Raw genomic sequence first — 14382 nt, forward strand, 5'->3', positions numbered from 1 at the left:
TGGAAATGTGGCTCAGAGGTAGAGTGCTTGAAGCCCTGGGTTCGATTCCTCAGTACCACATACACAGAAAAGGCCAGAAACAATGTTTTGGCTCAAGTGGTAGAGTGCTAACCTTGAGCAAAAGAAGCTCAGAGGCGGTGCCAAGATGCTGAGTTCAACCCCCAGGACTGGCAGAAGAAGAAGGAGAAGGAGAAGGAGAAGGAGAAGGAAATTGGAAGGAGCTGGGTGCCTACTTACTCAAAATGCTGATTCAGAGGCTTGTGGTTCAAAGGCAGCAGGCAGGATACAATTTCCAAAATAACCAGCAAAAAGTCAGGCTGGGGCCAGGAAGGTGGCTCAGTGGTAGAGTGCTTGCCTTGCACACATGAGGCCCTGGATTCAATTCCTCAGCACTACATATGCAGAAAAAACTAGAAGTGGAGCTCCAGCTCAAGTGGTAGAACACTAGCCTTGAGCTGAAGAACTGAGGGACAGCGCCCAGACCCAGAGTTCAGGCCCCACAACCAGAAAAAAAGAAAAGAAAGGCTGGCTAAGTGCTTGTGGCTCACGCCTATAATCCTAGGTACTCAGGAGGCTGAGATCTGAGGATCAGAGTTCAAAGCCAGCCCGGGCAGGAAAGTCCACGAGGCTCTTATCTCCCATTAACCACCAGAAAACCACAAGTGGCGCTGTGGCTCAAGTGCTAGAGCTCTCACTTTGAGCTGAAGAGCTGAGGGACAGCGCCCAGGCTCATAGTTCCAAGCCCCACCACTGACAAAAAAAAAAAAAGTCAGGCTGGAAATGTGGGTCAAGTAATAGGACACTAGTTGAATAAGTGAGAGGCCTTCAGTTTAAACCTCTTATTGCCAAAAATAAAAAAGAAGAGTGCTTGTGGCTCATGCATGTAATCCCAGCTACTCAGGAGGCTGAGATCTGAGGATTGAGGTTCAAAGCCAGCCCTGGCAGGAAAGTCAGTGAGACTCAGTGAGAATTAACCACCAGAAAACCAGAAGTGGTTCTGTGGCTAAAGTGATAGAGCGTTCACCTTGAGCTGAAGAGCTGAGGGACAGCACCCAAACCCGGAGTAGTTCAAGCCCCATGACCAACAAAAAAGAAAAAGAAAGAGGAGGAGGAGGAGCAGGAGCAGGAGGAGCAGGAGCAGGAGGAGGAGGAGGAGGAGCAGGAGGAGGAGGAGGAGGGAGGAGAAGGAAGGGAGGGAGAAAGGGAGGAAGAAAAAGAGAAGACTGTGTATTTATGTGTGTGGCATCACACATCTGTAATCCCAACTACTCAGGAGCCAGAGACAGGAGGATGGTGAATTTGAGGATTGTGTGAGGTATTCAAGACCTTGTCTGAAAATCAAAATAAAACCAAAAAGGCTGAGAGGTGTGGCTTAAATGGTAGAGCAGTTGTGTAATATGGGAGAGGCCCTGTGTTTACTCCCCAGTACAGTTATGACAAAACAAGTTTTGTGGAAATATAACTATGAAATCAGCTAGACACTGGTGGCTCATGCCTGTAATCCTAGCTACTCAGGAGGCTGAGATCTAAGGATCACAACAAAGCCAGTCCAGACAGGAAAGTCTGTGAAACTCTTATCTCCAATTCACCACCAGAAAACCAGAAGTAGAGCTGTGGCTCAAGTGGTAGAGTGCTATCCTTGAGCTGAAGAGCTGAAGGACAGTGCCCAAGCCCAGAGTTCAAGCCCCATGACCAAAAAAAGAAAAGAACAGATGGACTCTGAGCAGGAGAAATAGTTTTGCAGCCCCTTTAATCCATTGGAGGATAAAGACCTTCATGTCTTGGAGATAAAGGCCCACTTGGTAGGAAAAACATGGACGATGAAACCCAGAAGGGAGAGGGAGAGATGGCCACATCAAGAGAAAGAGGTCAGAAGAGCAATATATCTGCCATCACTGGAATTGACAATATTGACAGGTCTTGAGAACTCTTAGAGCTCAGTTCTAGATCAAAAAAGCCTCTAGATAATCACTATTTAAAAAATAGAGCCAGGCACTGGTGGCTCACACCTATAATCCTAGCTACTCAGAAGGCTGAGATCTAAGGATTGTGGTTCAAAGCCAGCCCAGGTGGGAAAGTCCATGAGACTCTTATCTCCGATTAACCACCAGAAAACTGAAAGTGGCGCTGTGCCTCAAGTGATAGAGCACTTGCCTTAAGCTGAAGAGCTCAGGGACAGCGCCCAGGCCCAGAGTTCAAGAGTCATGACTGACAAAAAAAAAAGGAAGAAAGAAGAAAAGAAGGAAGGAAAGAAGGAAGGAAGGAAGGAAGGAAGGAAGGAAGGAAGGAAGGAAGGAAGGAAGGAAGGAAGGAAGGAAGGAAGGAAGGAAGGAAGGGAAAGGAAAGGAAAGGAAAGGAAAGGAAAGTTAAGTTTTGGGCTGGGAAGGTGGCTTAGTGGAGGAGTGCTTGCCTTGTATGCATGAAGCCCTGGGTTCGATTCCTCAGTACCACATAAACAGAAAAAGCCAGAAGTGGTGCTGTGGTTCAAGTGGTAGAGCACTAGCCTTGAGCACAAGGAGGCTCAGGGACAGCGCTCAGGCCATGAGTTCAAGCCCCAGGACAGGCAAAAAAAATGTATAGATTTTCATGCCAGGCTTACGCCTGTAATCCTAGCTACTCAGCAGGCTGAGATCTGAGGATCATGATACAAAGCCAGCCTGGGCAGAAAAGTCCCAGTGAGACTCATGTTTCCAATGAATCACCAGAAAACCAGAAGTGGAGCTGTGGCTCAAAGTGGTAGAGTGTTACTCTTGAGCAAACGAGCTCAAAGACAGGCTCTGAGTTCTAGCCCTACAACTGACAGACAAAAGAAATCAATCAGGCATTGTGGTTCACACCTGTAATCTCAGCACTCAAGTTCTAGGCTGAGGCATGAAATAGAGAACAATGTTTTGAAACCTTATGAACTCATCCCAGTTACAGATATTCTTACCTTTCTCACCCCCCCTCCTTTTTTTGTATGTTGATCCTAGGGCTTGAACTTGGGGCTTAGGCACATCTCTTGAGTTTTTTTTTTTTTTTGGCTTGAGGTTAGTGCTCTACTCCTTGAGTCACAGCTCCACTTCTAGCTTTTGGTTGGTTAATTGGAGATAAGAGTCTCTTGGACTTCTCTGCCAGGGCTGGCTTCAAACTGTGATCCTCCAAATCTCAGCCTCTTGAGTAGTTAGGATGGCACACATGGGTCACCACATTTGACTTTTGCCATTCTTGATTTAGATATCATTCTTCCAGTTATCGTTTATTATTATTGTTAATTTTATTGTATTGGGAATTCAACTTGTCTTACTGGAGCCCCTATGTGGATTTTTATTAATTTATTTTGTTGGTCATGGGGCTTGAACTCTGGGCCTGGGTGCTGTCCCTCAGCTTTTCAGCTCAAGGTGAGAGCTCTACCATTTGAGTCACAGTGCCACTTCTGGTTTTCTGATGGTTAAATGGAGATAAGAGTCTCATGGACTTGTTGGACTGGCTTTGAACCATGATCCTCAGATTTCAGCTCCTGAGTAGCTAGGATTACAGGCGTGAGCCACCACAGTCCAGCTCCCTATGTAGATTGTTTGACTCTGTGGTCCCTGACAGGTGCCTAGCGTGGCTGTCCATTCAGTTATGCAAAGATGCGTTTGTGTTCTAGTCAGAGGGCTCCAAGGTTATCCAACACAGATGCTAATGGTACACGAGCATCCTGGGCCCCCATAGTGCTACCAGGACTCCTCCAGCCAACTTTCAGGAACCATTTGATGCTCCCAATAGACCTTAAGTGTGTCAATGAAACCGACATATTTAGGGCTTGCTGGACTCCAAAAAAGCTTCTGCTTCTGTCCCAGGATTTGACTCCCACTGGCAGAGGGCGAGTCCTGACAGTCATAAATAACCACACACGCCTGTGTGGCTTGTCTTTCTACAGCAGAAAGATGCTTGTCCAACTGGCCACAATCCAACATTTCACTCCATGACCACGTCCCTTTGCATGTCCCTAAGGGCCAGGATCCCGGTACAGCTCTACCCCAGGAGAGGGGATGCACAGAGCTTCCAGTGATGGTTTTTAATAACTGATGACAAAACTATACCTGCACCCTGGCGCTGGGACACATGTCTGAGTCCCAGCTACTCAGGAGGGCTGAGGCAAGGAAGGTCCGGAATCCTGGAGTTGGGAGACAGATTGGACAAGATAGGAGCTGTCTCCTTTAAAAATCAAAACAAAAGCCGGGCACTGGTGGCTCATGCCTTTAACTATGGCTACTGGGGAGGCTGAGATCTGCGGATCATGATTCAAAGTCAGCCTGGGCTGGAAAATCCACGAGTCTCTTATCTCCAAGGAATCAGCAAAAAGCTTGGAAGTAGAGCTGTGTGGCTCAAGTGGTAGAGCGGTAGCCTTGAGCAAAAGCAGCTCAGGCCCTGAGTTCAAACCCCGAGTCCGGCACAAAAAGAAAAATCAAATAAAAACAAAATCATTCTTGTTCCAGTCTTCTCTCTCCCAGTGCCCTTCGTGACCTTGGGGCCCAAAGGTCCGAACCCCTAGCTCTTCCTCTTCCCAGGACCTAAGTTATGATTTCTTATGCCCTCCTCCTCAGAGCCCCGAGAGCCCTACCGCCTAGACCCCAATCTCTCCGGACCCGGATGGATGTCACGGACCACAGTCCGCTCAAGGACAGAGATTGCCCTAGGAGAGGAACAACGTCAGTGACTCCGCCCCCTTTTCCCAGGCCGCCTTAACGCACGGCAGCCACAGCCCATCAAATGCGAGAGCACCGGAAACCGGAAGGGGAGGGGCGGGACTTTGGAAAGGCGCGGGACGGAAGTCGCCTGCGGTGGCGGCTCGGTAGCCGCCGTCATGAGTCGCCTGAGTCGGCTGCAGAAACAGATTCTGAGCTTGTACCGTGAGCTGCTGCGCGCTGGCCGCGGGAAACCGGGCGCGGAGGCGCGCATCCGGGCGGAGTTCCGGCAGCACGCCGCCCTCCCGCGGGCCGATGTGCTGCGCATCGAGTACCTGTACCGCCGCGGACGCCGGCAGCTGCAGCTGCTGCGCTCGGGCCACGCCACGGCCATGGGCGCCTTCGTGCGCCCGCGGGGCCCGGGCCAAGAGTCAGGCGACGCCGCCGCCGGAGCCCCGGGGACCCCACCTGACGAAAGGCACAGACCGAGGGAACCTCACGACCACACGGGGGCACCCGATGACCGGCGAAGGAGTCCCCCGGTCGGTGGCGCCCGGGGTGCGGCATGACAGTTTGGGGGAAGACCGGAAACTCACCTGATGGAAGGTGAGAGGTCCTGCGAACAGCTGCTGGCCTGTGCCTGGTAACGGGTCAGATCCTCCCGCCACCCCCAGACACACCGTCCTGTGTATGGCCTTGTAGCGGCCCGGGGCCTCCACAAGCAGGACAGTGTTAAACTGAGATCTACTGACCAAAAAAAAAAAAAAAAAAAAACCTTGGGGAGCCCAGACGTACCCCCCCATAACTCTGTGTGCATGCGTGTTCATACGTCCCATTCCTGGTGCTTGAATTCAGGGCTTTGGCGCTGTTCCTGAGCTTTTTTGTTCAAGGCTAGTTAGTACTGTTTTCTACCACTTGAGCCACAGTTCCACTTCCCAGCCTTTTTTGGTGATTGATTGGAGGTAAGAGTCTCATAGACTTATCTGGCCAGGCTGGCTTCAAACCAAGAATCCCAGAGCTCAGCCTCCTGACTTGCTAAGAATACAGGCACGAGCCACTGTCACCCAGCCTCAACATCTCTTTGTGTTTTGAGACAAGGTCTTACTAGGCAGCCCAAGCTGGACTCAAACTCTCGATCCTCCTTGCCGCAGCTTCCCAAGTGCTGGGATTATGGGTGTGTACCACCAGGACCCGCAAAGATAGGATTCCAAGTAAGAGGACTAGTGTAGGTAAAGGCCTGGTGGGAGCAAAGTGGGAAGATTATAGAGTTTCAGGTAGGTCCTGGAGTGTCCCAGAGCACAAGTCTGTGAAACTAGTATGTGGCATCTGCTTCGCTTTGTGTACTGTTAGACTTTAGCCACCTGTTTGTCTCTCAGCCCCTGTTTTGTTCATCCAGGTGTTCCTGACTTAGTAATGTTCATTTGTTTTGCAGTGCTGGGGATGGAAAAGGCCTTTCACATACACACTACCACTGAGCTATATCCCCATCCCCAAGGTGACCACCCTGTTAATGCTACGCTGGCTCCATTTCAAGGTAAAAGCCAAAGTTCTGAAAGTGGCTGATTGGGGTCCTACTCATGCAACCTCTGTTACATCTCTCAGTCTCATCTCCCACCTCTTCCTCGCCCCTGGCTCATCATCTTGAGTCCCAATTAGCTCCAGAATGTAGATTTTGAGCAAGGCTGCAGGCCAGGACAGACTTCTTGGGTCAGGTGCACATGCAGGTAGCTGTTCAAAAACAGTGGGCCCTATCAAGTAGAGGGGATGGGGAGGGGCACACAGGACAGTGGTACTTAAGAGCATAAACCCTAGAACTGGAATGCCAGCCTGGAGTCCTAGCCGCAGCCCTTATTGATTACATGTAATTACACTATCACGGGCAAGTGATTCCTGCCTCAAGTTCCTTACCAATGAAATGGGTGTGCTCATGCTGCCTTGGTCACATGGCTGTGATGATGACCCATTGAATTAAATATACATTGTCACAGCAGCTGATCATACTCGCCCGACTCCCATTCCCCTCTGCAAAAAAGCTAAGGGACAGCACACAGGCCCTGAGTTCAAGCCCTAGTACCAACACACAAAACTACAACAACTAAATAAATAAAAATTGACATAGGAAACAGTTTTTTTTTTTTTTTGGTGGGGGGGGGTCCAGTCATGGGGCCTGAACTCTGGGCCTGGGCGCTGTCCTTCAGCTCTTCAACTCTACCACTTGAGCCACAGCACCACTTCCGGCTTTTTTCTCTTTGCTTATGTGGTGCTGAGGAATCGAACCCAGGGCCTCATGCGTGCAAGGCAAGCGCTCTACCACTGAGCCACCTTCCCAGCCCCAGGAAACAGTTTTGTGGTGTGGAATTTTCCATTTGTGGCATCATGTCTGTTGTGCAGAAAGTTCTAGAACTTAAGACATTTCAGATTAGGGATGATCAGTATCTCACTTGTCATCTTTGTTTTTTTTGTGGGTCTTAGGGCTTGAACTCAAGGGCTGGGTGTTCTCGCTCAGCCTTTTTGTGCTCAAGGCTAGCGCTCTACCACTTGAGCCACAGTGCTGTTTCCTGCTTTTTTGAGTAGTTTATTGGAGATAAGGGACTTTTCTCTTCTGTCTAGCTTGGAACCATGATCCCGAGATCTCAGCCTCCTAAGTAGCTAGGATTACAGACTTGAGCCACTGGCACCCAGCTGCATCCTTATTTTTGTTTTTGTTTTTTTTTGGGTCCAGTCATGGGGCCTGAACTCTGGGCCTGGGCGCTGCCCCTCAGCTCTTCAGTTCAAGGCTAGCGCTCTACCACTTGGGCCACAGCACCACTTCCGGCTTTTTTCTTTTTGCTTATGTGGTGCTGAGGAATCGAACCCAGGGCTCATGCATTGCAAGGCAAGCACTCTACCACTGAGCCACCTTCCCAGCCTGCATCCTTATTTTTGAACTAGAGATCTTCACAGCACATTGTTACAAAAGCAAAACATTTATTTATGTAATGCTGGTATAGGGCCTAGAACTCTTTGCCTTGCACTTTCAGCTTTTTTACTTACAGCTGGCACTTTACTACTTGTTCCCAAAGCCTTTATTTTTTGAGACTTCATAAGTCTTTTTTTTTTTTTTTTGGTCAGTTTTGGGGCTTGAACTCAGGGCCCAGGGATTATCTCTGAGATCTTTTGCTAAAGGCTAGCACTCTACCACTGTGAGCCACAGCTACATTTCCTACATAAAAGTCTTAATGAGGGCTGGGAAGGTGGCTCAGTGGTAGAGCACTTGCCTTGCATGCATGAGGCCCTGGGTTCAATTCCCCGCACCACATAAGCAAAAAAGAAAAAAGCCGGAAGTGGCACTGTGGCTCAAGTGGTAGAGTGCTAGCCTTGAGCTGTGAAGAGCTGAGGGAGAGCGCCCCGCTAGCCTTGAGCTGTGAAGAAATGAGGGACAGCGCCCAGGCCCAGAGTTCAGGCCCCACGACCGGACCGGAAAAAAAAAAGTCTTAATGAGAAATTAGATAGCACACCTGTAGTAATTCCAGCACTGTGGAGGCAAACATGAGTGCAAGGTCAGCCTGAGCTGTATAGCAAGACCCTGTCTCAGAAGCAAACAGAAAACCTCTTATATATATTTCTTCAGAATTTGTAGTTGATTGGATACAATATCTATTTTCTGCTTTTTGGAAAAATAACATTTGGCCTTCCTTACAGATCTGATCACCCCACTGGAAAGCATAGAATATGTTCTGTCTTTTTCTCTCTCTAAGGTTTCACTGTGTAACTCAGACTGGTCTTGAACTCAGGACCTTCCTGCTTCCACCATCTGAGTGCTGGAATTATAGGCATGTACCACCACACCTGGCTGCCTGAATGCCTGAAGGCCACTTTAGCCACCATTAGACTTAAGAAGGAAACCAAAACAAGAACTGAAGTGGATATATCCTTCGTGGCCCTGGATCTAGTTGTGTCTGAAGTCCTAAACTTCTTAATTACTCATAGAAATAAACTCTCATTTCTTTTTAAAGTCAGTAAGGGCTGAGTTTCAGTCGTTTCCCCTGTGTGTCAGTTCTTTGTGTCTATTAGGGTGAGGACACAGTATTGGATAGTAGTAAGAATTCAGAGACCGAATCTGTGTGAAGTGGGCTGGGAAGGTGGCTCAGTGTTAGAGTGCTTGCCTTGCATGCCTGAGGCCCTGGGTTCGATTCCTCAGCACCACATAAGCAAAAAAGAAAAAGCAGAAGTGGTGCTGTGGCTCAAGTGGTAGAGCGCTAGCCTTGAGCTGAAGAGCTGAGGGACAGCGCCCAGGCCCAGAGTTCAAGCCCCACAACCGGACCAAAAAAAAAAAAAATCTGTGTGAAATGTACATCCAGGACACCACGATAGCACTCCTCTGTTGTTGAGTCTGATGCTGTTCCGACCTCTTCTCATACCTTAACTTCAAGACTGGAGTCCCCATCTCCAAGACTGAACCCTTTGTGTTGTCAAGACCCTGGAGAGGCCAGGAACCAATGGCTGATGCCTTTAATCCTAGCTACTCAGGAGGCTGCGATCTAAGGATCAAGATTTGAAATCAATCTGGACAGAAAAGTCTGAGAGACTATCTCCCATCAACCAGCAAAATACTGTATTGGAAGTGTGGGCCAAGTGGTAGAGAGCCAGACAGCCAGAAATTCAAATGAAAGCTCAGGGGCTGGGAAGGTGGCTCAGTGGTAGAGAGCTTGCCTTGCATGCATGAGGCCCTGGATTCGATTCCTCAGCACCACATAAGCAGAAAAAAAAAGCCAAAAGTGGCACTGTGGCTCAAGCTGAAGAGCTGAGGGACTGCACCCCGGCCCAGAGTTCAGGCCCCACGACCGGACCCAAAAAAAACCCCAAAAACAAAATCAAATGAAAGCTCAAAACCCTGAATTTAAGTCCTGGTACCAGCACATTTTCAAAAAGTAAAAAGGGATGGTGCCATGGCTCAAGTGGTAGAATGCCTGCCCATCAGTCATGAGGTCCTGAGTTCAATCCCCCAGTATGTAATAATGGTACAGAGCTCCTAGGTGGATGAAAATCCAACCTAGGCTGGTGCCAATGGCTGCTCACCCACATTACTTTGTTCTGGCTTCCTAGGACAGGCACCTGTTCTGCTTTGCCTGAAGGAGAGGGGCTTTCAAGGGGTTGGGGAGGCCAGAAGTGCTGGGGAATCCAGGCCTCCAGGGTCAGTCCTCAGTGACATATGGAGGCTGGTGTATCAATGCCACAACTTTATCTGTTGGGTGGAACAGCTTGGGAGTATGTTCCACATAGTTTCCTGGTAGCATCCAGTAGGATGGCACCCAGGTTCCCAGAACAGCAATCAGTTCATTAACCCACCCAGTTTTGGCTTTCTTCCCTGGCTCACATCCTCATTCCCTGCCATCCCCTCCTAGAGATCCCAAATCTGACTTGTGCTTGAATCTTTGTCTCCAGGTCTGGGGAAACCAAACCCAAGAGAGCTTATCCCCTGTGTCATGCTCAAAACAGGTCTACAAAAGGGTCTGGATCCCAGATTTCAGGTGATGGAGCACTCAGTACCTTCACACACCTTTTTGACAGTGACTGTTTATTCCCCATATCCTGGCCAGGTGCTCAGACTGGAGGGAGACCATTGACATAGCTTAGCACCAAGTAGGGAGTCCTGGCCAGTGGAGCATGAGAGCAGCAGGATCCCCCAGACATGGGCAAGAGCAACATGGTACCCACCAGAAAAAAGAGGAGAAGGAGCAAGGTCAGAGGCCACCTGGAAGCAGGAACAGGGACCCTAAGAAAGAAATGCACAATTACATACAGAGTGGGCCACTGCCATGAGCCCTGTCCCTCCACGCCATGCCCAGGTTCATCCCAAGCATCTTACCCAGGTTCCACCTCCAGCATCACATCCCGCATGCTGGGAGGGGCTCGCCTCTTCCTGTCCTGAGGTAGAGCAGCCCACAGAGGAATGGACAAATGTGACCCTCAGCATGCATTTGCCTTAGCACTGTAGACCTACACGGCGCTCTTATTCCTCTTCCTTTCCTGGCACCCCAGAGCTCCATAGGCACTTGATCTTTCTTCAGGTGTAGTGGATGTCTATACCTGCCCTCTATATCCATCCCATCTCCTTTCTTGCATGGTTCAACTTGGGTGAGGGGGGCAGAAGTCATTGTACTTCAGACTTGCAGGTGAAGGCAAAGCTTAACCTTCCCCATTTTCATGATTGGGCAGGAGACCTAGCTTTAGCCAATGGGAGTTTTGGAGCTCTCTGATTGTTTCAATAGCAGCCCATGACCCACACTTGGTAAGTAGAATCAGCCTAGGGTTTGGCTGCTTGCCAGTAGGTCCCAGGCACTTTCCTCCTGGGTAAAACAATGCCACTTAGCTGAGCAGGAAGCCACTTTGGGGAAGTAGAGCCTAAGTGATATTAGAAGTCCTTGATAAAGACAAACTCACCTGAGGCTTGTGGAGTAGAGAGTGTCTTTGGTGACCTGCTAAGTGTTTTTGGTGGCTTAGCCCCAGTGCCCGAATGTCCTGTGGGAGAGAAGAGATAAGGCTTTTGCAACCTGGCTGGGAAGGTCTTGGAAGGCAGGTGTCATGGGAGTGACATTCTGGGGAGCACACAGATCTCACAGGACACAGAGAGAGGCACAGAGCCGAAGAAACCAAGAAGAGAGAAATTATTTATTCATTTGCCCAACAAATACTTAATGAGTATCTATTTCAGTTCCAGCAGTAGGGGATGGAAGCTGGCAAAATCTTGCCCTTGGCAGAGCTTACATTCTAACTAGAGGCCAAAAATCAACAAGGTAAATGGTAATATCAAGTCTGCTAAGTGGAGTCAGGAAAACCATAGGAAGATAAGGAGCACTAAGCTGAGGGTCAGGTGACTCTGAAGAGATGGTATCTGGGGGGGAGATGGAATGAAGGTGAGCTGGGTGGACCCCTGGGGATCTCAGGTGATGAGTAAAGTTGGAGTCTTTTGCAGAAAGGTAGCAAGTGTGGCTGCTAGGGTGGAGGGTGCTGATCCAAGTCTGAATGGAAAAGAAAGAGAAAGGGAAATGGGAGATTCATGGAGACACAGATATGAGAAAGCCAGGAAATCACAAATACACCAAGAGTCAGACACCCAACACCTCAAAAGGGAAAGAAGCTTCTAGAAGACATAGAAGTTGCCTGTGGGTGCCCGTTTGAGTGCTAGAGTCCTTACGGAGGGGCTGATCTCACCTCAAGGCCTTGTCCGCTACCTTGGGGACCCCTGTGGCCACAAAGCTCACAGGGAGCCCTTGGTGTTGGGGCTGTTTTTTGCCCTGAAGGCCCGAGGCCTCCAACATCTCCAGCTGGGTCCCATTCCAGCTCCACAGGAGTAGGGAGGTTACTGGGTGTCCAGGGCCTCCAGGCCCCACCAGGTGCTGGCTCATCTGAGTCCCCCTCCACTTCCAAGTTCTGGTCCAGTGTGCTGGTTTTCTCCAATACCTGGATCAGAAGATAGCGGCCATGGAGCTGAGGCACCAGGGACTCGAATGGGGACCACCAGGGTGGGCCATACCAGGCTATAGCTGATTAGCTGGGCCTGCAGCTGCCAGAGGCGTCGGAAGATGGTGTCACGGTGAGCTCCCAGGGCCCTCAGAATCCGTTGCAGTGATGTCCAGGCCCTGGGCTCAGTCCTCTGGGCCAGCCCCTCACCAAATGCCAGAAGGGCGTCCACACGCTCAGCTGCACCTCGGAGCTCTGCCTGTAGTTTCTGGAACATATGGTTAGACATCCTCACCAGGGACTCCAGGAACCAGAGAGACCCAGAGCCTGGAGTTATCACTCCCCCATCTCCTCTCTGGAAACCTGGAATATGTAATAAGCCCTCTTCCCATAGGAAGTAGGACTCCACCTACTCCTGAGGCTACAACCACCCTCCCACACCCTAGTTTCCCATTTCCCACCTGCAGCTGGACCATCCTATTCTGGGCCAGTGTCCAGGGCCCAAGGCCTGGCTCCAGATCCTGCAGACGGAGGCCCAGTCCCAACAGGCATAGGTGGAGGCTGTCCTGCTCAGCCTCCAGTACCTCCAGACTAGAGATGGGGTGCTGGGAAACACAAGAGTTTGAATTAGGGCCAGTGGACAGGGTTAGGGGTGGGGGAGGCTTTCACTTGGAGTTAAGGGACTTCTAATTCAAGGTTCAGGCCAGCTGTGGTGGCTCGAGCTATACTCCTAGCTACTTTAGGAGGCAGAGAGAGGATGGCCATTCTAGGCCAGCCCAGACAAAATGTTAGCAAGACCTCATCTCAACCAATAAGCCAGGCATGGTGGCACACATTTGTGATTCCAGCTACACAGAAGTTATAAGTAGGAAGATCAAGGACTGAAGCTTGCCAAAGCTGGCTCAGAATTGAATATCTGCCTAGCAAAGCTACTACCACCAAAAAAAAAAAAAAAAAAGTAGATGTAGCTTTTGAATTTTCTTGGAAATTTGAGTATATGGAGGGAGCCTAGGACATGGCTGGTGGAGGAAAAATGGGGTAAATATTGAAATTCTACATTGATTGGTAAAGAAATACTGGTGAAGAATCTGGCTCTTCCCGCAGTTGGCCCCTACCCTTCCAGACTTTCCACCTTATCCCCAGACAGAGGCCAGTTCTGTGGACAGAGGGGAGGTGGGGCGGCACGCAGGGTCTGGCCACTAAAGCTTACCTCATGGTGTTTGTCCCCAGCTGGGTCCTCATGAGACGAGACTGTTGATGTTTGTGGGGGGCTGGTGATGTGCTCCGTGACCCTCAGCCCACCCTGGACATGGCCAGGAGCATCCGAAAATACCCGGGCCTGCACTGGCCTAGAGGTTAGGGTTGATAGGACCCTGGTTGAGCTGCTGTGCCTCAGTTTCCATCTTATCCCCCAGGTGACCACAGCACAGCACCCCTTACCCTGAAATGACCCCTGCCTCTGCCCCCACCTTAGGACCAAAGCCCCAGCTCCTACCTGCTTGTCTCCTCTCCAGGTGCAGGAAACATGGCACATTCATCAATGTCAGGCTCTCTAGGGGCTCCTGGAGGATGGTTGAGGGGCTCTGAGAAGAGTCTACGGCCCTGAGGTGGGCACCATGCCATAACTGGGGGCTGGGGACAAGATCAGTTGAGGACAACCCGGAAAAGCCTCTTCCTTGGTCCAGGCTGTCTCCAGGGCCCAGCAGGATTCACCCAGGCCCAGGGCAGCTGAGAGCTTAAGGCTGGGCCTGGCTCCACCCCTTCCTGGAGGGACTCACATTCTGGTAACCTGATGCCCATTGGAGGTGATAGTGTGCCACTTAACTCCTTCCTCCCTGGCAGAACCACTCCCATCCCACCGGAGTTTGAGATGGAAAACCTCCACCATCCCCTCCAGTGCCCTGGATCCTGGAGGACCCCAGTGGCTCACATCTGTAATCCTAGCTACTCAGGAGGCTGAGGATCTGAGGATCACTGTTCAAAGCCAGCCTGGCAGGGAAGTCCATGAGACTCTTTAAGAAACTACTCAAGGGGCTGGGAAGGTGGCTCAGTGGTAGAGCGCTTGCCTTGCATGCATGAGGCCCTGGGTTCGATTCCTCAGCACCACATAAGCAGGGGAAAAAAAGCCAGAAGTGGCGCTGTGGCTCAAGTGGTAGAACACCAGCCTTGAGCTGAAGAGCAGGCCCAGGACTGGACCCCCCCAAGAAACTACTCAAAAAAGTCATGACACTGTGGCTCAAGTGGTAGAACAACAGCCTTGAGCAAAAGAAGCTCAGAGACAGTGCCC

General features: G+C 50.3%; 2 protein-coding genes across 4 annotated transcripts; one reads left to right on the forward strand and one right to left on the reverse strand.

The window, feature by feature from the left end:
* The first annotated feature begins 4779 nt into the window (after positions 1–4779).
* Positions 4780–8650, forward strand: Sdhaf1 (succinate dehydrogenase complex assembly factor 1). Of its 3 annotated transcripts, none has more exons than XR_006145539.1 (3): positions 4780–5258; positions 6049–6186; positions 8390–8650. XR_006145539.1 is itself a non-coding variant. In XM_042668075.1 (2 exons), the coding sequence occupies exon 1, from the start codon at positions 4832–4834 to the stop codon at positions 5219–5221; it is 390 nt and encodes a 129-aa protein (XP_042524009.1). In that variant the 5' UTR covers positions 4780–4831; the 3' UTR covers positions 5222–5258; positions 8390–8650. The 3 variants fall into 3 exon arrangements, 1 of the variants encoding a protein (XP_042524009.1); XR_006145538.1 differs by having other exon boundaries at positions 6085–6186; XM_042668075.1 differs by lacking the exon at positions 6049–6186.
* A 1585-nt stretch (positions 8651–10235) lies between these two features.
* On the reverse strand, positions 10236–13735 carry Syne4 (spectrin repeat containing nuclear envelope family member 4). Its single transcript, XM_042667773.1, has 8 exons — positions 13591–13735; positions 13306–13498; positions 12557–12700; positions 12169–12363; positions 11847–12095; positions 11076–11189; positions 10501–10559; positions 10236–10407 (listed from the first exon to the last, which is right to left on the reverse strand). Exons 1-8 carry the CDS (start codon positions 13716–13718, stop codon positions 10236–10238), a joined length of 1254 nt encoding a protein of 417 aa, XP_042523707.1. The 5' UTR covers positions 13719–13735.
* Positions 13736–14382: the final 647 nt, after the last annotated feature.

Source organism: Dipodomys spectabilis, unplaced genomic scaffold (genome assembly GCF_019054845.1).
Source record: "Dipodomys spectabilis isolate Male_0828 unplaced genomic scaffold, ASM1905484v1 ptg000422l, whole genome shotgun sequence".
Taxonomy (NCBI): Eukaryota; Metazoa; Chordata; class Mammalia; order Rodentia; family Heteromyidae; genus Dipodomys; species Dipodomys spectabilis.

What these genes read in the sequence shown, in the direction of transcription:
- Sdhaf1 (XM_042668075.1), top strand. Translation starts at nt 4,832, where the DNA reads ATGAGTCGCCTGAGTCGGCTGCAGAAACAGATTCTGAGCTTGTACCGT.
- Syne4 (XM_042667773.1), bottom strand. Translation starts at nt 13,718, where the DNA reads ATGGCATGGTGCCCACCTCAGGGCCGTAGACTCTTCTCAGAGCCCCTC. An exon ending in CCTGGAGAGGAGACAAGCAG is followed by an intron (nt 13,499 to 13,590) that starts GTAGGAGCTGGG and finishes CTGGGGGATAAG; the next exon opens with ATGGAAACTGAGGCACAGCA. An exon ending in ATGCTGGAGGTGGAACCTGG is followed by an intron (nt 10,408 to 10,500) that starts GTAAGATGCTTG and finishes TTTCTTTCTTAG; the next exon opens with GGTCCCTGTTCCTGCTTCCA.